At 45.9% G+C, this 24,103-nt stretch overlaps 1 protein-coding gene across 1 annotated transcript in view; it reads left to right on the forward strand.

Annotated features, from left to right (window-relative positions):
- tubgcp6 (tubulin, gamma complex associated protein 6) overlaps positions 1-21,134 on the forward strand; it is a 31,334-nt gene extending 10,200 nt beyond the window's left edge. The window contains exons 5-24 of the mRNA XM_039017325.1: positions 130-291; positions 3,624-3,745; positions 4,005-4,068; positions 4,201-4,310; positions 4,489-4,580; positions 5,329-5,468; positions 7,297-7,446; positions 7,875-7,956; positions 9,248-9,336; positions 9,629-9,744; positions 10,008-10,146; positions 11,944-12,036; positions 12,188-14,297; positions 14,664-14,832; positions 14,944-15,085; positions 16,705-16,899; positions 17,151-17,283; positions 17,541-17,754; positions 18,206-18,399; positions 20,314-21,134. Of these exons, the coding sequence (XP_038873253.1) occupies positions 130-291; positions 3,624-3,745; positions 4,005-4,068; positions 4,201-4,310; positions 4,489-4,580; positions 5,329-5,468; positions 7,297-7,446; positions 7,875-7,956; positions 9,248-9,336; positions 9,629-9,744; positions 10,008-10,146; positions 11,944-12,036; positions 12,188-14,297; positions 14,664-14,832; positions 14,944-15,085; positions 16,705-16,899; positions 17,151-17,283; positions 17,541-17,754; positions 18,206-18,399; positions 20,314-20,405 (4,608 nt within the window). The 3' untranslated portion in view covers positions 20,406-21,134. The remainder of the gene's footprint in view (positions 1-129; positions 292-3,623; positions 3,746-4,004; positions 4,069-4,200; positions 4,311-4,488; positions 4,581-5,328; positions 5,469-7,296; positions 7,447-7,874; positions 7,957-9,247; positions 9,337-9,628; positions 9,745-10,007; positions 10,147-11,943; positions 12,037-12,187; positions 14,298-14,663; positions 14,833-14,943; positions 15,086-16,704; positions 16,900-17,150; positions 17,284-17,540; positions 17,755-18,205; positions 18,400-20,313) is intronic.
- Positions 21,135-24,103: the final 2,969 nt, after the last annotated feature.

Raw genomic sequence — 24,103 nt, forward strand, 5'->3', positions numbered from 1 at the left:
TAAACGAAGTGCAGCTAGTTTACTTTGTCTTGGGCCTAACAACACCGTGCCAATATATCCTCCAAACACCGGCTTCATGGGCATTATCACTTAATTAGATAATAGATTCCATTTGTTCTCTTTCTCCAGGTGTGTGTAAATTTTGACGTTCGACCCGGAGTGTGTGTGTCGGGAGCGTCACCGGAGAGTGTGTCTCGTTTGCTTGGCGAGCTGGCTCAGTATGGCACCCATTACCTGAGGCTCAGCCGCTTCGTTCTGCAGAGTGCCCAAAAGAGAGGCCTGGTCTTCCAGGTATGGTCCTTCAATCGATTGTTATAAACCGTCCTATCACGTCTGTTATTGTGGCTCATATTTACAAAGTGTTTCAGAGTAAAAGTGCTGATCTAGGATCAGTTTAGCCTTTTATATTATAATTACTGGATAGGGGTAATTATCTGGTGTATAAACGGTGTGGGTTTCAAGGCCTTTTGAAGTAAGACATTAAGGAATAGTCATGGGTAACACTTTACTTAAGACCTATAGGTAAAGACATTATGATGTGGTTATAATGCATTATAAACTAGGTGGTTCGAACCCTGAATGCTGATTGGCTGAAAGCCATGGTATATCAGATTGTATACCATGGGAAAGAACAGTTAAAAAAAAAAAAAATGTCAATTTACTTTGGTAACCAGTTTATTTAGCAATAAGGAACCTCTGGGGTTTGTGGTATATGGCCAATATACCACTGCTAAGGGCTGTGTCCAGGCACTCCGCGATGCGTCATACAAAGAACAGCCCTTATCTGTGGTATATTGGCCATTTACCACACCCCCTCAGGCCTCATTGCTTAATTGTTAGACTTGTCATAAGTATAGGGTTGCAACATTTCTGTAAAATTCCTGGTTTGAGAATTCGGTATCTCCTGCTTATTCCCTCCCAATTCCGGGAATCATCCAAATGAGGAAAACCTGGGAACTTTGGGAAAGTTGCTGGAATTTTTCAACCATACAAGTATGTCCATGTACATGTTTTATATACAGTATGTCCATGTACATACATTTTTATATATATATATATATATACAGTACCAGTCAAACGTTTGGACACACCTACTCATTCAAGGGTTTTTCTTTATTTTTACTGGCAGCTTCATTAAATAGTACACGCAAAACACCAGTCTCAACGTCAACACTGGCCAATAAAAAGAAAAGATTAAGATGGGCAAAAGAACACAGGCACTGGACAGAGGAACTCTGCCTAGAAGGCCAGCATCCCGGAGTTGCCTCTTCACTGTTGACGTTGAGACTGGTGTTTTGCGGGTACTATTTAATGAAGCTGCCTTGTTGAGGACTTGTGAGGTGTCTGTTTCTCAAACTAGACACTAATGTACTTGTCCTCTTGCTCAGTTGTACACCGTGGCCTCCCACTCTATTCTGGTTAGAGCCAGTTTGCGCTGTTCTGTGAAGGGAGTAGTACACAGCGTTGTACGAGATCTTCAGTTTCTTGGCAATTTCTCGCATGGAATAGCCTTCATTTCTCAGAACAAGAATAGACTGGCGAGTTTCAGAAGAAAGTCTGTTTCTGGTCATTTTGAGCCTGTAATCGAACCCACAAATGCTGATGCTCCAGATACTCAACTAGTCTAAAGAAGGCCAGTTGTATTGCTTCTCTAATCAGGACAACAGTTTTCAGCTGTGCTAACATAATTGTAAAAGGGTTTTCTAATGATCAATTAGCCTTTTTAAAATGATGAACTTGGATTAGCTAACACAATGTGCCATTGGAACACAGGAGTGAGTGAAGGTTGTTAATAATGGGCCTCTGTACGACTAATGTAGATATTCAATAAAATATCTGCCGTTTCCAGCTACAATATTCATTTAAAACATTAACAATGTCTACACTGTATTTCTAATCAATTTGATGTTATTTTAATGGACAAAAAAATGTGCTTTAATTTCAAAAGCAAGGACATTTCTAAGTGACCCCAAACTTTTGAACGGTAGTGTAGTAACCAAAAAAGTGTTAAACAAATCAAGATATATTTTATATTTGAGATTCTTCAAAGTAGCCACCCTTTGCCTTGATGACAGCTTTACACACTCTTGGCATTCTCTCAACCAGCTTCATGAGGAATATTTTTCCAACGGTCTTGAAGGAGTTCCCACATATGCTGAGCACTTGTTGGCTGCTTTTCCTTCACTCTGCGGTCCAACTCATCCCAAACCATCTCAATTGGGTTGAGGTCAGGTGATTGTGGAGCAATCCATCACTCTCCTTCCTGGTCAAATAGCCCTTATATTCAGGGAAAGATACAAAGTCAGTTGTACAACTGAATGCCTTCAACTGAAATGTGTCTTCCGCATTTAACCCAACCCCTCTGAATCAGAGAGGTGCGGGGGCTGCCTTAATGGACATTCACGTCTTCGGCGCCCGTGGAACATTGGGTTAACTGCCTTGCTCAGGGGCAGAACGACGGATTTTTACCAGCTCGGGATTCGATCCAGCAACCTTTCAGTAACTGGCCCAATGCTCTAACCACTAGGCTGCCTGGAGGTGTGTTTTGGATCAATGTCCTGTTGAAAAACAAATGATAGTCCCACTAAGCGCAAACCAGATGGTATGGCGTATCGCTGCAGAATGCTGTGGTAGCCATGCTGGTTAAGTGTGCCTTGAATTTGAAATAAATCACTGACATTGTCACCAGCAAAGCACCCCCACACTATAACACCTCCTCCTCCATGCTTCATGGTGGGAAACACACATGCGGAGATCATCTGTTCACCTACTCTGCGTCTCACAAAGACACGGCAGTTGGAAACAAAAATGCAAATTTGGACTCATCAGACCAAAGGACAGATTTCAACCAGGTTAATGTCCATTGCTGGTGTTTCTTAACCCAAGCAAGTCTCTTCTTCTTATTGGTGTCCTTTTAGTAGTGGTTTCTTTGCAGCAATTCAACCATGAAGGCCTGATCCACGTGATCTCCTCTAAACAGTTGATGTTGAGATGTCTGTTACTTGAACTCTGTGAAGCATTTATTTGGGCTGCAATCTGAGGTGCAGTTAACTCTAATGAACTTATCCTCTGCAGCAGAGGTAACTCTGGGTCTTCCATTCCTGTGGCGGTCCTCATGAGAGCCAGTTTCATCATAGCGCTTGATGGTTTTTGCGACTGCACTTGAAGAAACATTCAAACTTCTTGACATTTCCCGGCTTGACTGACCTTCATGTCTTAAAGTAATGATGGACTGTCGTTTCTCTTTGCTTATTTGAGCTGTTCTCGCCATAATATGGAGTTGGTCTTTTACCAAATAGGGCTATCTTCTGTATACCACCCCTACCTTGTCACAACACAACTGATTGGCTCAAACACATTAAGAAGGAAAGGAATTCCACAAATTAACTTTTAACAAGGCACACCTGTTAATTAAAATGCATTCCAAGATTGTGCAAAGCTGTCATCAAGATGGCTACTTTGAAGAATCTCAAATATAAAATATATTTTGATTTAACACTTTTTTTGTTTGCTACATATGTGTTTTTTCACTATTCTACAATGTAGAAAATAGTAAAAATAAAGAAAAACCCTTGAATGAGTAGGTGTGTCCAAACTTTTGACTGGTAGTGTCTTTCTCTCAGGCGTTTACAGGTGGGCTGCGTAAGTACCTGCATTACTACCGGGCCTGTGTCCTCAGCACCCCTCCCACCCTTAGCCTGCTCACAATCAGCTTCCTGTTCCGCAAGGTGGGCCGGCAGCTCAGGTAAAGACCCTTACTCACATGTCTATAACCACTATGAAATTAGGCACACAGTTCCCTAAACTTGATAATCTAATTAACACTGAATTCCTACAAGACTGTATGTAATCACTAAATGTCATTCCAACCAATTGCAGGTGCATTGTTTAGGATAGTTGATAGTTGATCTATTTTCAACTAAATAGATCTATTTTAGGAATTGACGCAGTGTTTTGCTGTCTAATGTCCCCCAGTCAGGCTCCTGTTTCTTCTGTGTTTGTAGGTATTTGTCAGAGTTGTGCTGTGTGGATGGGGCATCTGGTGTGGGCCAGGCTACCTTCCCTGTGGTAAGTTACATTACACCTCTCCGACACACCACCCTGCTTTCTGTTGGCATATTCACTCTCTCTGTTTGTCTCAGCCATTTAGAAGTGTATGTACTCAATAGCTTAACTCAGCCAGTATCTTGTCTTTTTCAGGGAGTGACGCTGCTCTCCTACCTGTACAACGAGGCCCAGAGCAACTGCAGCAATGAGAACTACCCCGTGCTGTTGTCCCTGCTGAAGAGTAGCTGTGAGCCTTACACACGGTCAGTCATCCCAGCCTTTGTCTGAGACATCACACTGACAATGTCCACTGATCTGTCCCACCTATCCCACGTGGAATTTATGCTAACCTGCACCCCCACAAACGCTTTTGAGATGCTTGTAAACAACGTATCCTGGCCTGGCTGTCCGCCTGACTGATCCTGTTCCCTGTGTGTGTAGGTTTGTGTCAGACTGGGTGTACAGTGGAGTGTTCCGGGACGTGTACGGAGAGTTCATGATCCAGGTCAACGAAGACTACCTCAGCTTCAGAGGTCAGAACGTTACACTGCCCGATAACAGTACTCTGCATGCACAGTGTTGATTGTAGCAACCTCATGAAGCAGTTCAACCCTCTTATGGTAAAGATGTTGGACTGACCGCTCCAGGGACCCGTGGTTGAGTTCAGGTTGGGCTACACTCCGAATTAGCTAATTCCCTGTACCACATTCAAGGACCGACAGTATCACTTTTAGATTTGCTCTGGTTTAGAGGAGGGTTTCCCAAACTCGGTCCCGGGGCCCTCCCTGGGTGCACGTTTTGCATTTGGACCAAGCACCACACAGCTGATTCAAATATCTAACTCGTCATCAAGATTGTTTGCATCAGCGGTGTAGTGCTTGGTCAAAAACCAAAATGTGCATCCAAGGAGTGCCCCAGGACCGAGTTTGGGGAACCCTGCTCTGGGGAACCCTGCTCCATCATGCATGCAGGGAACCTTCCTAGTGTTTCTCACTCCTGATTTTGAAGGACACACTAATGTCACTTGCTCTATTCCAAGAGTCAGTCAGTGAAGCAATCAGTGGAGCTTGCTTGGCAATGGCAAGCTTCTGCGTTAGGATTTCTTCATGAAATAAATCCTGGTGAATTCACTCCCCCCTGTGCTTGTGTTAAGGTACACAGATCTAACCTGTTATCATTTCCTAGTAGTTTTTTCTATAGTAGGACCTAAACACCCAACATGGAAAAACTCCTTTCCTAGAAATTCCTGGTGTACCTCACAACCCTCCTCTCTCCCCCTAGACAAGCACTTCTGGGTGCAGGGCTACACACTGATCTCCCGTGATGTGGAGGACTGCGTGCCTGTCTTCCTCCGACACATAGCCAACGACGTGTACGTCTGCGGGAAGACCATCAACCTGCTCAAGATCTGCTGTCCCCAGGTCAGTGGTAATGGGTCATTTACACACTCATACTGTGTCCTTGGTAGAGGTCGACCGATTATGATTTTTCAACGCCGATACCGATTTATTGGAGGACCAAAAAAAGCTGATGCCGATTAATCGGCCGATTTTATAAAAAATAAATATATATATATATATACATTTTTTATATATATATATTTGTAACAGACAATTACAACAATACTGAATGAACACTTATTTTTATTTATTTAATTTTTTATATATATATTTGTAACAATGACAATTACAACAATACTGAATGAACACTTATTTTAACTTAATATAATACATGAATAAAATCAATTTAGTCTCAAATAAATAATGAAACATGTTCAATTTGGTTTAAATAATGCAAAAACAGTGTTGGAGAAGAAAGTAAAAGTGCAATATGTGCCATGTAAGAAAGCTAACATTTAAGTTCCTTGCTCAGAACATGAGAACATATGAAAGCTGGTGGTTCCTTTTAACATGAGTCTTCCAATATTCCCAGGTAAGAAGTTTTAGGTTGTAGTTATTATAGGAATTATAGGACTATTTCTCTCTATACCATTTGTATTTCATATACCTTTGACTATTGGATGTTCTTATAGGCACTTTAGTATTGCTAGCCTAATCTCGGGAGTTGATAGGCTTGAAGTCATAAACAGCGCTGTGCTTCAAGCATTGCGAAGAGCTGCTGGCAAATGCAGGAAAGTACTGTTTGAATGAAAACTTACGAGCATGCTGCTGCCTACCACCGCTCAGTCAGACTGCTCTATCAAATATCAAATCATAGACTTAATTATAATATAATAAACACACAGAAATACGAGCCTTAGGTCATTAATATGGTCAAATCCGGAAACTATCATTTTGAAAACAAAACGTTTATTCTTTCAGTGAAATACGGAACCGTTCCATATTTTATCGAACGGGTGGCAACCCTATGTCTAAATATTTTTGTTACATTGCACAACCTTCAATGTTATGTCATAATTATGTAAAATTCTGGCAAATTAATTACGGTCTTTGTTAGGAAGAAATGGTCTTCACACAGTTCGCAGCGAGCCAGGCGGCCCAAACTGTTGCATATACCCTGACTCTGCTTGCACTGAACGCAAGAGAAGTGACACAATTTCCCTAGTTAATATTGCCTGCTAACATGAATTTATTTTAACTAAATATGCAGGTTTAAAAAAATATATACTTGTGTATTGATTTTAAGAAAGGCATTGATGTTTATGGTTAGGTATATTGGTGCAACGATTGTGCTTTTGTCGCGAATGCGCTTTTGTTAAATCATCACCCGTTTGGCGAAGTAGGCTGTGATTCGATGATAAATGAACAGGCACCGCATCGATTATATTCAACGCAGGACAAGCTAGTTAAACTAGTAATACCATCAACCATGTGTAGTTAACTAGTGATTATGTTAAGATTGATTGTTTTTTATAAGATAAGTTTAATGCTAGCTAGCACCTTACCTTGGCTCCTTGCTGCACTCGCGTAACAGGTTGTCAGCCTGCCACGCAGTCTCCTCGTGGATTGCAATGTAATCGGCTTCCAAAAATGCAGATTACCGATTGTTATGAAAACTTGAAATCAGCCCTTATTCATCGGTCATGCCGATTAATCGGTCGACCTCTATTCCTTGGGTCAGGGAATACTAGGATGGAGTTACTTGCCCTGGACACTGATCTAACTGAGCTGATCCTAGATCTGTACTTACACAAACCTCTATCCGGAGCAGCTTAGCAGCCCAAAGTTAACTATGATCTAGGATCAGCTGTACCTATAACTGCTGTCTGATATTGTCTCTCTGCCGCAGCATTACATCTGCTGGTCGGAGCTGCCTGTGCCTCGCATTGCTGTCACGTTCTCCCTGCAGGAGGTAGAGGAGATAGAGAGGGACTGTGCCGTGTACCGAGGACGCATGGAGAGGATCGCCAAGCACAGCGCCACCAGCAGGGAGGAACAGGTACTGCAGCAAATCATCAAGGACCTAAGACTATCCTGAGAAATGCATGAAACTTGAATGGAAAAAACATGTATTAATAATGCATTGGATTTTTATAGCGCTTTTCTAAACCCCAAATATGCTTTAAAGTGTAGGGCTTTGACGTTAATTGGAGATTTGTGTGAAAATGTTTGTTCTACGCTTCTCTGCTTTGGACTCTGCTTTCGATAGATAGGAGAAGAGCGAGAGAGAGAGAGAGAGAGAGGGAAGGAATGAGAGAGATGGGGAAAGCGGCAGTAATGGACCATTAAGCTGATGTACACATACTCAATTTGAAACCCTCAGTGATCTACAGTGCAAATCCATGGCCTATTTTTCAGCTAGAGCAGATAGCAGATAGATCTCTGTTAATGATGGTCTGTGTCTGTTCTCTCTGTCTTTGTTGCTAGGCCCTGCGCACAGAGCAGGCACGCCAGGAACTGATCAATCAGGTCAGGCAGTCGGCCGCCAAGACCCTGGAGAGCATCCGTGGTGAGAGGGACACGCACAGTAACACATGCAGGGCCTAAAATTAAAACCTGACACCTGCCAGACGTGGGTAGATTTTGGCATTGGTGGGTAAGAATGTCTAAATCACCAGCCACGTTGGCGCGTGGTAACACTCCGGGCTCTACAGTGTGAACATTTAATAAAAATAGTCAACAATGGGTGAGTTATAGCAAAATAAATGCAGTAGCTGTTTTCAATTTCTGAAAGATGTGTTTTTAGAAGCAATGGGCACAGGCATAATAATTTACTCGAAAGTACTGAAGTGAGACTTTGTCCTCGTGTTTCTTAGCTTGTGAACAAAACAATGTAAATAGCCAAGTTGCTTTTCAATGTTTGAGTATGCTCCCACTGTTAGCAAAAAGAGACATCGTTGGCCTTTACTAGTGACATTCTCATAGGTACACATGATGACTAGAGTGATCCTGTTACCAAGGTAACCTTAAAGGAATCAGCTAAAAAATATATATTTTTATTAAAATACTTCGGTCACAGAATATTAAATTAAATCGATCAATATACCACATTACTTCTTACTTGTAATCCATTACTAAGCATGCTCATCCGTTTTTGGGTGTTTTTGTAATTATGGCAAAACATATTTTGTATGTAAACAAATCGGAGTGGCAGGTATATATTTTTTTTTTATCTACCGGCACCATTGGCTGTTTATGGGGCGGCAGGTAGCCTAGTGGTTAGAGCGTTGGTCTAATAACCGAAAGGTTGCTAGATTGAATCCCTGAGCTGACAAGGTAAAAGTCTCGTTCTTCCCCTGAACAAGGCAGTTAACCCACTGTTCCTAGGCCGTCATTGTAAATAGGAATTTGTTCTTAATTGACTTGCCCAGTTAAAGGTTAAATACAAATTAAATTGGCTGTTTATACAAAAAAGTTAGGCCCTGAACAATGCAATACACACACACGCAGATACACACCGATTATACCTTACAGGATCTTTACAACATTGCTCACAACACTGATTACACCCCAAAAGAACTTGGCACATCACCCTCTATAACCCTAAGGATTCTTCACAGAGACGGCAGGAAGAAGGGGGGCTGATATGAGTGAGAGAAAAAAAGCTTTGAACAGCTTCCAGCACCTCAGGGTGTAAAATCTAATCATCGCTCACATAGTTTAAGAAACTGCTCATATCATTTATTACTTCAAAGATGTGCAATGGGAAGTGAATGAAGCTTGGGCCAAGTACTATGTGTGTACTGTGTGTGTACTGTAGGGGGTAACCAGCCTGCTGCTCTCTCTCTCGCCCCCTGCAGGGCGCCAGGTGTCGCAGCGTCTGGCTGAAGAGGCAAAGAAGAGGGAACGCTTTGAAGAGCTGAGACAGCACTTGGAGCAGGAACAAGAGGTAGGACAGAGAGTGAGAAAGGGAGACCAAGAGGGAGGGTTACACTTTACTCCTCAACTGTCTCCCTTTTGACCTTCATATGTTCACAAACTAAAGATGGATGGAGGGAGAAAGAAGGAAGGAATGAGAGAGAAACAAACAATTACTCTTTAACTCTGTTTTGCATCATATAAACACCAGCTAGGAACACAACACTATATCCTTTTATCTTCAGAATTGTGTTACTGTTTTCTTACCTCAGCTGTAGAGTGTGTGTGTGTAACCCATGTCTGCATGTGTGTGAATGTTGCAGTGGCACAGTTTAGCCAGGAGGAAGGAGCAGGAGGATGAATTCAGCTTTGCCAGGGAGCTGAGAGACCGGGAGAAGCGACTACAGGCCCTGGAGGAGCAGCTGGAGATCAGAGCCAGGTCTGGCCACTAGGGCGCGCCACCACACTATACCCACATTAGACACACACAGTCACGTTACACACACACACAGCATAAATAATAGTTTTAGATTTGGTTATTATAATAAAGGTAAGAGTTGCACAAATCTCCTCACCACCTCTCCCTCCTCTCACCACCTTTCTTCCCTCTCTCAAATCACAACCTTATCTTCAAGACAAGCCTGAGTAGGGTGAAACCTGACACTTAAATAACCTGCGATAACAATGCATCCTGGTCCTCAGGAAGGAACTGATTGCCCAGTACAGCCACCTATCAGAGGAGGCGGCCAAGAGGGAGTGGCGGGCCATGTGGAGGGTTCAGCGAATGAGACTGGATGATTCCCGGGCCCAGTTCCTACAGCAAGACCAACAGGACACTGAGGTCAGTAGTACTCTTATACACACTGTCTCTCGAAGGAGGTTACTTAGAAGGGTGTAAATTAGAGGTCTTCACAGGTCCAAAAAGTTGGATACGTTCCGAAATGGACCTGGGACTTTCCCACCCGGACCTGATATGCATAAATAAATTTAAGATATAGAGACCCTTTCAGAACGTACCCGAAGACAACTAGACCCGTTCCGTTATAGAACTGATCGGCTGCAGACCCGGTCCAATACGATCCGAGTGAGAGAAGCAGCAGCGCAGTCGTTTAAGGTACTTTATTAACCGGCGCTGATCCAGCATGAGAGGAGGGAGAGAGGTGCAGCTCTAGCAGGCGGGGGAGGGCCGTACTGTGAGCGAGTGACTTGGGGAGCAGGGAGGGAGGGAGAGAGGTGCAGCTCTAGCAGGCGGGGGAGGGCCGTACTGTGAGCGAGTGACTTGGGGAGCAGGGAGGGAGGGAGAGAGGTGCAGCTCTAGCAGGCGGGGGAGGGCCGTACTGTGAGCGAGTGACTTGGGGAGCAGGGAGGGAGGGAGAGAGGTGCAGCTCTAGCAGGCGGGGGAGGGCCGTACTGTGAGCGAGTGACTTGGGGAGCAGGGAGGGAGGGAGAGAGGTGCAGCTCTAGCAGGCGGGGGAGAGCCGTACTGTGAGCGAGTGACTTGGGGAGCAGGGAGGGAGGGAGAGAGGTGCAGCTCTAGCAGGCGGGGGAGAGCCGTACTGTGAGCGAGTGACTTGGGGAGCAGGGAGGGAGGGAGAGAGGTGCAGCTCTAGCAGGCAGGGGAGGGCCGTACTGTGAGCGAGTGACTTGGGGGGGAGGGAGGGAGAGAGGTGCAGCTCTAGCAGGCGGGGGAGGGCCGTACTGTGAGCGAGTGACTTGGGGAGCAGGGAGGGAGGGAGAGAGGTGCAGCTCTAGCAGGCGGGGGAGGGCCGTACTGTGAGCGAATGACTTGGGGAGCAGGGAGGGAGAGAGATGCAGCTCTAGCAGGCGGGGAGGGCCGTACTGTGAGCGAGTGACTTGGGGAGCAGGGAGGGAGGGAGAGACAAGACACCAAGTGGACTCAAACTATAGTAGATTAATAGCTGCCGTAGCAACGTTATTTATCATCAAATATGACTACGTAGTACTTGTCTTGACTGCATCAAACTGGGAGAAGCTAGTTAAGCTAGCTAACGTTAGCTAATTGAGGCTGCAGTGCTTTCTGATCCTACAGTTACAAATAACACCAACTCAATTCAGAATATCCATTCAGAATATTAAGTAGCATCCTGCCTGTTGGCTCTTGGTCGTTGTAGCCTGTCCTTGTCTTTTAACTTTTAATTATGTCATTGTAATTCCATCTTCCATGGATTAGATATCTCCTAACCTTTGCCACACGGAGCAAGGTTCTATGACTGTAGCCTATTGCCTCTTTGATGATTTACGATTTGCCAACAACAAGCTATACGCTCCACTCTTGTGAAAAGCAAGAGCAGCAGCATAAATTATACAATTTCTCTCTCTCTAATGCAGCAGTCATGTTTCGATCTGTACGGGCCCGTCCGGACAAGTCAGTTATAATTACACATACCCGTGACAATCATATCAGACCCCACCCAGACCCGTGACATTATTTACAATTCTGGTTCAGGTCCAGATCGGGTATTCGGGTACAGGTGGATCTGTGAAGACCACTAGTGTGAATCATGTTTGGCGGTGTGGTTTCATATGATGGACGTTGATGAATATGATTGTGATGCTGATGTTGATTTAATATGATTGTGGTGATGCAGTAATGTACTCTTCTTATCTAAACCCCCAGGCTATTCTGGAGAAGTATCCTGTCGGAGGGCAGAGACCCCCTCTGGAAATACTACACCCAGCTCCAGCTCAGACCACTCAACCATTAACACAGGTGTGTAAGTGTGTGGGGTGGCGTAGCGTCAAATAAATACAGCCTATGTAAAAGTGCCTTGCCAATCCACTCATGGAAGTGTAAGCTTGACTGAGTGTGTGATCTCTGCTCTGTGCCCTAACCTCGCTGTTCTTGCCCCTGTTTTGTACAGGAGTCCCTATCTCCGGAGCCCTGTGAGCAGCAGTCTGAGGCAACCCAGGCCCCCATCCATCACCAATCCGCACCCCCCGCCACGAAACTCGACCTCACCCTCGTCTCAGAGCACATCGACGCCAATGACTTCCTGCCCAAGCCGGCCGACAGCCTACAGGTGGACCAGGCCCTACAGGAAATTGGGTCGGACCTCCCGGAGGCTCTTGCGCCTCATAAACCCGTAGACTATGACTTTAGCGCCCCCTACAGTCCCCTTGAGGGAGTGACGGCCCCAGCCCTGGCTAGACCTCGCTGGGGTCCTGAGTCCACTCTAGGCATGGGGTGTGTGGTGTCCGGGACTTTAGCTCTCCCGTCTCCGCTACCTGGAAGTACCTACGGCCATTCTTCAGACTCCACTATGGGCGTAGGGTGTGTGGTGTCAGGAGCTGAGGTCCTCCCCAGGCCCAGGCCTCACGGCCAGGCCTCCCAGTCTAGCATCCCCCTGGGTCAGTACTCCTCTGATGTGCCCCTGGCTCTCCACACAGCCAATGTCCACGGACACCCCTCCCAGACCACAGTGCAGCTGGCGGATGGAAGTGAGGCAAAGCAGATGGACAGCAGGCAGGAGAATACGGAAGACCCATCACCTCCAGGGGGCATCGTAAAAGAGGTTGAAGGGACTGTAGAGGCATCATGCCTGGTGGAGATGAAGCCAGCTGAGATAGAGAAACTAGATCGTGTTGGAGCAGAGGAACAGACGGCTGGTTCTCTCAGGGAGGCTTCTGCCTCCTCCACCCCAGAGCAGGGCCATGACAGTGGGTATCATCCAGGACAGGCCTCCCCTTCCCTCTCTGGACCCTCCAGTGTGTCCGAGCTCCCTACTGCCAACATTCAAGGCCATGCCTCAGATGCTCATATTAAAGTCGGAGAGCACGTTTCAGATGTGGAAGCCCCTCTCCCTTCTCAAAACGTTCATGGTCACTCATCTGATGCTAACATAAAGGTAGGAGAGTTTGTTTCGGAAGTGACTGCTCCTCTTCCGACCCCCAATGTTCACGGTCACGCATCTGACGCTCATATTAAAGTTGGAGACCATGTTTCAGATGTGGAAGCCCCTCTCCCTTCTCAAAACGTTCATGGTCACTCATCTGATGCTAACATAAAGGTAGGAGAGTTTGTTTCGGAAGTGACTGCTCCTCTTCCGACCCCCAATGTTCACGGTCACGCATCTGACGCTCATATTAAAGTTGGAGACCATGTTTCAGAAGTGGTCGCCTCCCTTTTCACCCAGAACATTCACGGTCATGCCTCGGACTCTCACATCAAGGTCGGGGAGCACATGTCAGAAGAGGTCGCCTCCATTCACACCCAAAACATCTACGGTCACTCATCCGACACTCACTTCAAGGCGGGTGAGTTTGTGTTGGACGCAGAGCCCTCCCGACCACGCTGGAGCAAGCATGGTCACGCCTCAGACTGCACACTTCAAGTAGGCTGTGTGATGTCAGGCACAGAACCAGTATTCTCCCCTTTACCTGGTAGCACCTACGGCCATTCCTCTGAGTCCACTCTAGGTATAGGGTGTGTTGTCTCTGGGGTTGAACCCCTTCATGCTCCTCTACCTGGAAGTGACTTTGGACACGCCTCAGACTCAACCCTGGGTGGAGGGTGTGTGGTGTCAGGAACAGTAACCCTTCCTTCTCCGATACCCGGAAGTGACTACGGCCATTCGTCAGATTCAGCGATGGGCGGAGGGTGCGTGATATCTGGGATTGAACCCGTTCGCGCTCCTCTTCCCGGCAGCAACTTCGGACAGTCCTCAGACTCCACACTGGGCACAGGGTGTGTGGTGTCGGGTGTAAACCCTCTGCCCTCCCCCATCCCTGGCAGTATCTACGGCCACAGCTCAGACTCTGCCCTGGGAGGGGGCTGTAAGGTGAAGGACACTGGTAATGAATACGACGCCAGGACCCTGGAGCAGCAGGAGCAGCAGCGGCTGGCCGAGGGCATCTCGCCCTGGGCAGCGGGCTTGGCTCTGTCCCCAGGCGAGAGCTCAGAGAGGGAGTACCTCCGCTCCCTGGCTGCTCAGTACCAGGTGGAGCAGTACGAGGACTGCTACGGTCTCATGAGTGAGTCACGTCGAACACACACAGGCCTGCACATACAAATACTGTATAAAGCAGTCGAGGGCACTTCACACACCCTGTGTTTGCATAGTGCACACATTCATGATAGTCCCAAGTCATTGTGTCACACGGTAGCAGGAATAGACTGCTCTAGTCGAAAATACCACCGTGGTACTCGGATCAGTTGCACAACACTAATGTAAAGCAGCTTTTTAAACTAAGATGTCCACATGATTCATGTATAATATACCATCCAACTGAAAACACAGCAATGACTGAAAGGTGCAATCAGGCAATGGTACATTAATATAACGAATGTTTGAATTAGAATCTCACTGTATGTTTCTGCGTGCTGTGTCCCCTCCACAGCGTTGGCTCCAGAGTGTCACCCCCTGCATCAGGTGACGCGGGGCCCCTGGGGCCTCCCGGTGGACCCGTCGCTCCGCAGGGCCACAGACACCACGGTGGTGCAGCTTAGTGGGATGGTCTCTCTGCCCGTCCTCATGAAGCACTCTGTCACCACCCCACTCATCACACAGTGAGTGTGTGTTGCCTTTTTAGGGAAGAAGGAGTTCACGTCTCTCTATTTGTGGGCCTATCACTGACTGTTTGGTGCTCCTGTTAACCCCCCCTTCTCTCTGTCTCTCAGTGTGTCCTTGGTGAACAAGGCGGTGGTGGACTACTACTTCGTAGAGCTTGGAGTGGAGAGGCATTTTGAGGCCCTCAGGCACTTCTTGCTCATGGAGGACGGGGAGTTCGCCCAGTCTCTTAGTGACCTGATCTTTGAAAAGGTGAAATGGAGCTATGGGAGTAGTCTTACCTACAGTGCCTTCAGAAAGTATTCATACCCCTTGACCTACTCCACATTTTGTTACAGCCTGAATTAAAAAATAATAATTCTCACCCATCTACACACTACCCCATAATGACAAAGTGAAAACATGTTTTTAGAAATGTTTGCTAATTTATTTTAAATGAAATACAGAAATATCTCATTTACGTAAGTATTCACTCCCCTGAGTCAATACTTTGTAGAAGCAACTTTGGCATCGGTTACAGCTGTGAATCTTTCTGGGTAAGTCTCAAAGAGCTTTCAATACCTGAATTGTGCAACATTTGACCATTTATTATTTTCAAAACTGTAACTCCGCCACTCAGGAACATTCACTGTCTTCTTGGTAAGCAACTACAGTGTAGATTTGGCCTTAGGTCATTGTCCTGCTGAAAGGTGAATTCATCTCCCAGTGTCTGGTGGAAAGCAGACTAAACCAGGTTTTCCTCTAGGTTTTTGCCTGTGCTTCGCTCCATTCCGTTTCTTTTTATCCTGAAAAACTCCCCAGTCATTAATGATTACAAGCATAATTAATAACATGATGCAGCCACCACCATACTTGGAAATATGAAGAGTGGTGCTCAGTGTTGTTGGATTTGCCTCAAACATAATGCTTTGTATTCCGGACATAAAGTTCATTTCTTTGCCAATTTTTTTGCAGTTTTACTTTAGTGCCTTATTTCAAACACTATGCATGTTTTGGACTATTTTCATTCTGTACAGGCTTCCTTCTTTTTGCTCTGTCATTTAGGTTAGTTTTGTGGACTAACTACAATGTTGTTGATTCATCCTCAGTTTTCGCCTATCACAGCCATTAAACTCTGTAACTGTTTTAAAGTTAACATTGGGCACATGGTGAAATCCCTGAGCGGTTTCCTTCCTCTCCAGCAACTGAGTTGGGAGAACGCCTGTATCTTTGTAGTGACTGAGTGTATTGATACACTAACTACACCATGCTCAAAGGGATATTCTATGTCTGCTTTTTACATTTTTACCCATCAATAGATTCCCATCTTTGCAAGGCATTGGAAAATATCCCTGTTTTTTTGTGGTTGAATCTGTATTTGAAATTCACTGCTTGACTGAGGGATCTGTATGTGTGGGGTACAGAGATGAGGTAGTCATTCAAAAATCATGTTCAACACTATTATTGCACACAAAGTGAGTCCACGCACAATATGTGACTTGTCAAGCACATTTTTACACCCAAACTTATTTTGGCTTGTCATAACAAAGGGTTTACTCATTGGCTCGACATTTCAGCTTTTCAATTTGAATGAATTAAAAACATAATTCCTCTTTGACATTATGGGGTCTTGTATGTAGGCAAGTGACAAACAACATCTCAATGTAATACATGTTTTGTTCAGGCTGTAACACCACAAAATGTAGAAAAAGTCCAGGGGTGTGAATACTTTCTGAAGGCACTGATTGGTGGGCGTTTCATGTACCTGTGTTTTTTTTCTCTTCTGTGTGTGTATTTGTGTTTTGCCTAGGTGTGTATTTGCTGTGTGTTTTGTCTGTCTGGGGTGGGTCTGTCCGTATGTCTCCATATGTAATCCCTGTGTTCTCCATCAGATGGGCAGTGGTCAGACTCCTGGAGAGCTGTTGACTCCTCTGGTCCTGAACTCCATCCTGAGTAAGGCTCTTCAGTACAGTCTTCATGGAGACAGTTCTCTGGCCCCTAACTTCACCTTCGCCCTGCGCTTCCTCCCGGAGACCTTCCATCCTCACGCCCCCGACGCACTCAACTGCCTGGAGCTACGGTACAAGGTCAGAGGAGAGGGAATGTACTTTTGTGTGCAGTAGATTGCTGACCTTGCTGAAATTGTGACGTAGTACTGTTCTTGGTATGGAAAATATCGGGGAACAGTTTGATCCTCTTGAATTCATTTGGAGAGCGGCTTTTCGAAGACTGAATAATGTTTTTTCACAAAAGTCCCCCCCCCCCGATTAATCTCCTGCATCCTCTTTTCTACCCTCCCTCTGTTACATCTGACCCTCATACTCTATCTTTCTCTCAGGTGGACTGGCCGTTGAACATCATAATCACAGACAGCTGTATGAACAAGTACAACCGTCTGTTCTCCTTCCTGCTGCAGCTCAAACACATGGTGTGGAGCCTCAGAGACGTCTGGTTTCACCTCAAGAGGACTGGTAAGGGCTCCATCTCTGTAAATGAAGGGGGAAAAAGCCCTGTAGAAAGGGAATTATGGAGAGAAAAAAAGGCAATTATGCAAAGAAAGGGAATGAGGCATACCGCTGCTCTCTAGTGTTTTAATACAACTGCACCACATTCTTTTTAAAGCACTAAGGAGCAGCATATTTCATGTGCAGGCTTTTCTTTATTTTATAGCTCCAGTCATAATTATGCCACGACCCAAAAGTAACGCGTGCCTGTGTGTCCCCCCCAGCGCTGGTGAAAGGGGCGGGCCGCTCGGTGCAGTTCCGCCAGCTGCAGCTGTACAGACACGAGATGCAACACTTTGTGAAGGTGATCCAGGGATACATCGCTAACCAGATCCTGCAGGTGTCCTGGTTAGAGTTCACCACCAAGCTGGCCAGTGCCTCGGACCTGGACGCCATACACCGCATACACGCCGACTACCTCAACAGAGCTATCTTCAGGTTAGAGACATACACACACACACACACTACCTCAGAGATATCTTCAGGTTAGAAACATATACACACACTGACTACCTAAACACATTATACATTAATCATATTCTAGACTTTGAACTCAGCCTGCTCTCAACATGTTATCTTAAATTAAAAATAAATTCATATTGAGTTTTTTTTCATTTAACCTTTTATTTAACTAGGCAAGTCAGTTAAGAACAACTTCTTATTTACCATGACGGCCTACCCCGGCCAAACCCGGACGACGCTGGGGAAATTGTGCGCTGCCCTATGGGATTCCCCATCACGGCCAGTTGTGATACAGCCTGGAATCGAACCAGGGTCTGTAGTGACGCCTCTAGCACTGAGATGCAGTGCCTTAGACCGCTGCGCCATTCGGAAGCCTACATCTTTACTTAATTTAATTCTGTATCCGTTTTCTCTCCTCCCCTCCCAGGGGTCTGCTGACAGAGAAGGCAGCTCCAGTCATGAACATCATCCACAGTATCTTCAGCCTGATCCTGAAGTTCCGGGCCCAGCTGATCGCACAGCCCTGGGACAGCCAGCAGGGGGAGGCAGTGCACCCCAGCTTCATCGCCATGCAGCAGTCATACAACACTTTCAAATACTACTCCCACTTCCTCTTCAAAGGTAAGGACCGGGTCAAAGCCTCACTGACCTCTGGTGACCTTTCTAATGAGAGTTGAAGGTAGTTTCTATATGGAGAAAGTGATATGTTCAATTCCAAATCAACATCTGACAGTCCGTTTTCCTGAACACCTCTTGTTGCAGTGGTTAGTTGGTAACTGGGTAGAGTCAAATCAAATGTTATTGTTCACATACACATGTTTAGCAGATGTTATTGCAGGTGTAGAGAAATGCTTGTGTTCCTAGCTCCAACAGTGCAGTAATATCTAACAATACTCGACAATACACACATCTAAAAGTAAAAGAATGGAGTTAAGAAATGTAGAAATGTTAGGACGAGCAATGTCAGTGGCATTGATGATCTTCTTGGCCTTCCTGTGACACCGGGTGCTGTAGATGTCGTGAAGGGCAGGCAGAGTGATGCGTTTGGCGGACCACACCACCCTCTGGAGAGCGGTGCAGTTGGCGTACCAGGCGGTGGACCAGCCCGACAGGATGCTCTCAATGGTGCATCTGTAAAAGTTTGAGGGTCTTACAGGCAAAGCTGAGTTTCTTCAGCATCCTGACGTTGAAGAGGTGGTGTTGCGCCTTCTTCACCCCACGGTCTGTGTGGGTGGACCATTTTAGATTTGTCAGTGACGTGTACGCCGAGGAAATTGAAGCTTTTCACCTTCTCCACTGCGGTCCCGTCGTCGACGTGGATGGGGGGTGTGCTATTGCCTCCTGAAATCTACGATCAGCTCCTTTTTGTTTTGTTGCACCACTCCGCCAGGGTCCTCACCACCTCTGTAGGAAGTCTCGTCATTGTTGGTAATCAAGCCTACTAGCTGTGTTGTCTGCAAACATGATGATTGAGTTGGAGGCGTGTGTGGCCACGCAATCCTGGGTGAACAGGGAGTACGGGAGGGAGCTGAACATGCACCCTTGTGGGGACCCTGTGGTGAGGATCAGCGGAGTTTAGGTGTTGTTGCTTACCTTCACCACCTGGGGGCAGCCAGTCAGGAAGTCCAGGACCCAGTTGCAGAGGGTGGGGTTCAGACCCAGGGCTCTTAATGGTGAGCTTGGAGGGTACTATGGTGTTAAAGGCTGCGCTAGAGTCAATGAACATTATTCTTACATAGGTATTCCTCTTGTCCAGATTGGTTAGGGCAGTGTGCATAGTGATTGCATTGTCTGTGGATCTATTGGGGCGGTAAGCAAATTGAAGTGGATCTAGGGTGTAAGGTGGAGGTGATATGATCCTTAACTAGCCTCTCAAAGCACTTCATGATGACAGAAGTGAGTGCTATGGGGCGATTAGTCAGTTACCTTTGCTTTCTTGGGTACAGGAACAATGGTGGACATCTTGAAGTATGTGGGGACAGCAGACAGGGATAGGGAGATTGAATATGTCCGTAAACACTCCAGCCGGCTGGTCTGCGCATGCTCTGAGGACGCGGCTTAAACGTCTTACTCACGTCTGCCACGGAGAACAAGAGCCCGCAGTCCTCAGGAGTGGGCCGCGTCGGTGGCACTGTTATCCTCCAAGCGGGCGAAGGTGTTTAGCTTGTCTGGGAGCAAGACGTCAGTGTCCACGACGTGGCTGGGTTTCCCTTTGTAATCCGTGATCGTCTGGCGTCCCTGCCACATATGTCTCGTGTCTGAGCCGTTGAATTGCGACTCCACTTTGTCTCTGTACTGACGTTTTGCCTGTTTGACTGCCTTAGAGGGCATAACTGCACTGTTTTGTATTCAACCATATTCCCAGTCACCCTGCCATGGTTAAATGCAGATGGTTCGCAACTTCATGTTTTTAGTCCCATTTTGTGGGAAAAGTGTCATGTCATTTTAGTCCCACTCTCTGAAAAGTGTCATGTCAGTTAGTCCTTTAACCAATCAGGCAAATGGCTAGAATCTCTCTCTGTGGTGTCTCCTCAGTGGTGACCAAGCTGGTGAACCGAGGATATCAGCCACACCTGGAGGACTTCCTGCTCCGCATCAACTTCAACAGCTACTACAAAGACTCCTGAACGTACGTGTGTAGAACACTGTGTGTGCCTGTGTTGTAGATCATCAGAGTAGGCCTCGTAGGTGTCTAAACTAATGATACGTTGAATATTGTGTACAAATCTCTCCCCCACACCCATTGCAGTTTGTGGTAATGTATATTTGTGGCATGAATAATATACCGTATTAAAAGAAACTATGTGCGTTGTATTTACATTTTTAAAATGTACCTCGACGACCTGTTTGACAGCTTCAATGTGCCTGACCATACAGTATTATGCCTCCTGTCCACAATGGTGTCTGCTATCAAAGTCAGTGATGATAACCCCATTCCCCTAACAACGCTAGCCAAAGCTCAGGTGCCTCTCCTCTGCCCACCCCATTCCTAAGCCCTGTGTGTCAATTAAAGAAATGCTTCATTTTGTGATGTAAAAGGAGTAATAAAATGTCACTTATATTTATTAAAGATTGCATGTTAACATTTTTGGAAAACTATAGGTCAAACAATGAATGTAAAGTTATGTGGGGGGGAGCACTGTCATATACAACCAAAGGTCTTTTACAAAAGAGAGCATTGATTGCACTTGCATTTTTCTTTTTACATTTTCCAGATAACTTGTATATATATCTTCCCTGACTGTGCATTTTACTTAACGCAGAAGGAGCACAAGGGAGTTTGAGCAATATGAACGACAGACACTGAGGATTACAGAAGATTGATCCTCTCTAGGGTTGAATCGTAACTTCCATTTAAGTCAAATTTTCACTTAGTCTCCCATTGACATCAATAAATGACTTAAGTGGAAGTAAGGATTCGTGCCTCAACGATTCGCCCCCCCCCCCCCTTCATGTTTTAAGGAGTAAACAATGCAGGAATTCAAAACCGTCTCTGTCTCGACACAGCCATTTAAAACAGAATGTCACGAGAGCCCTTGAGGGAAAAGGAGAGAACGGAGTTAGGCCTGATAATGACAGACTAAGAATAACACACAGTACAAGCTGTTTTAAAGTTGCCAACTCAGCATGCAAGTAAACACCTTGGTCAACACTGAATGACCTTGCGGTCCACGCAAAGTCAAGCTTTGACCAATTGTCATTATTATTTCACAATAATACAATACAATGACGTTTAGTAGAAAAACTCAGCAAAAAAAGAAACGTCCCTTTTTCAGGACCCTGTCTTTCAAAGATAATCCAAATAACTTCACAGATATTCATTGTAAAGGGTTTAAACACTGTTTCCCGTGCTTGTTCAATGAACCATAAACAATTAATGCACCTGTGGAACGGTCTTTAAGACAGCTTACAGACGGTAGGCAATTATGGTCACAGTTATGAAAACTTAGGACACTAAAGAGGCCTTTCTACTCACTCTGAAAAACACCAAAAGAAAGATGCCCGGGGTCCCTGCTCATCTGCGCGAACGTGCCTTAGGCATGCTGCAAGGTGGCATGAGGACTGCAGATGTGGCCAGGGAAATAAATTGCGATGTCCGTACTGTGAGACGCCTAAGACAGCGCTACAGGGAGACAGGACGGACAGCTGATCGTCCTCGCTGTGGCAGACCACGTGTAACAACACCTGCACAGGATCGGAACATCACACCTGTGGGACAGGTACAGGATGGTAACAATCCCTCCATCAGTGCTCAGACTGTTCGCAATAGGCTGAGAGAGGCTGGACTGAGGGCTTGTAGGCCTGTTGTAAGGCAGGTCCTCACCAGACGTTGCCGGCAACAATGTCGCCTATGGGCACAAACACACCGTCGCTGGACCAGACAGGACTGGCAAAAAGTGCTCTTCACTGACGAGTCGTGGTTTTGTCTCACCAGGGGTGATGGTCGGATTCACGTTTATCGTCGACAGAATGAGCGTTACACCGAGGCCTGTACTCTGGAGCGGGATCGATTTGGAGGTGGTGGGTCCGTCATGGTCTGGGGCGGTGTGTCACAGCATCATCGGACTGAGCTTGTTGTCATTGCAGGCAATCTCAACGCTGTGTGTTTCAGGGAAGACATCCTCCTCCCTCATGTGGTACCCTTCCTGCAGGCTCATCCTGACATGACCCTCCAGCATGACAATGCCACCAGCCATACTGCTCGTTCTGTGCGTGATTTCCTGCAAGACAGAAATGTCAGTGTTCTGCCATGGCCAGCGAAGAGCCCGGATCTCAAACCCATTGAGCACGTTTGGGACCTGTTGGATCGGAGGGTGAGGGCTAGGGCCATTCCCCCCAGAAATGTCCGGGAACTTGCAGGTGACTTGGTGGAAGAGTGGGGTAACATCTCACAGCAAGAACGGAGGAGATGCACTGCAGTACTTAGTATCTGGTGTGGCCACCAGCTGCATTGACTTGATTTTGACCACCCCTTTGTTCAGGGACACATTATTCCATTTCTGTGGAACTTTTTCAGGTTTGTCTCAGTTGTTGAATCTTATGTTCATACAAATATTTACACATGTTAAGTTTGCTGAAAATAAACGCAGTTGACAGTGAGGATGTTTATTTTTTTGCAGAGTTTACAAGCCCTTAAGTCTCTATTCAATCAGATCCACTTTAGCCGACATCAACATAGCGGTTGTTTTTGCGGTGTCGGCTGTTAGAGCTGTCAAATCCATAAGCGGCTCCTGGCATTATACCCACAGTGGACATTGCCACTGGCTGCACGCAGTCGCATTAAATAAATCCCACGCAGCCTTGTTTATTAGGCTGATTAGAAATCCACATTATTTAGTTTAATGATTTTCAATTTGGGTGTAATTATTTCTTTATAGCCTACACTTTCTTGTTCTGAACTTCTAATCGAGTGGGGCGGGTGTGGCTTGGTGACAATGGCCGGATTCGTCTATGTTGAGCCGCGGGGCACAGGTCTATGGCCTGTGACGTAAACGGGCTAAAGCAGTGAGGGAGGAGAGTCCTTCTCAAATCAAACAGTAATCTGCACCGCTCTGTCATGTTGTCAACAAGGCAACATGACTTACTTTTGATGCATTTACTTTTTGGTGCATCGTCCAGAAACATACGTCCCTTTTCCATAAAATGTTTGAATTTTCAAACTAGTTTTCATTGGGAAGGCAGATAAGGCTTTTTATCAAAATCAATCACTTTTGCATGTGGAAACACAGAATCCTACTCATTACTCCACGTGCTTAATTACATCACTTTTGTTTTGAGCCAACTTCGCCGTGGGCTTTGAATGGGGCACCTGGCTCATGCCCTGGCGGTGAAAAACAAACCTACACAGGTGCCGGGCGAGATTAATCAAATCCCCCTCAGTGATCGCAAGAGCAGCTGCTCACCGATTTGACGGAACTAACGCAGTTCCACCTCCAAAACATCCGCTATGCAGCTGTCTGCTATCGCAGGTTAACGCTTGATCCGATTGAATCTAGGCCTTAGTCTTGTTTAGATTAGCATTCCTCTATTGGTGAATGGTAGGCATTCTGCTTACTTGCAGTTGGTAAATGGAACAAGTCATATTCTGTATCTGATTTTGGTTCAGTGCCAAAGGCAGACAGTCTAGACACCTTCCCACTGGAAGCACATCATAAAATAATTCATGCATTGTATCACTCATGTTATACTGATTCAGAAAATAACAGACCTCTATGCAGTCTTCAATGTTTGACATATAGGTCATATTCACTTTGCGAAGGTTGTTGAAAAAACATTTGACATATTTTCACACACCAAGTACCATCCGAAGACCGACTAGTAAGGA

The sequence above is a fragment of the Salvelinus namaycush genome, chromosome 21 (genome assembly GCF_016432855.1).
Source record: "Salvelinus namaycush isolate Seneca chromosome 21, SaNama_1.0, whole genome shotgun sequence".
Classification (NCBI taxonomy): Eukaryota; Metazoa; Chordata; class Actinopteri; order Salmoniformes; family Salmonidae; genus Salvelinus; species Salvelinus namaycush.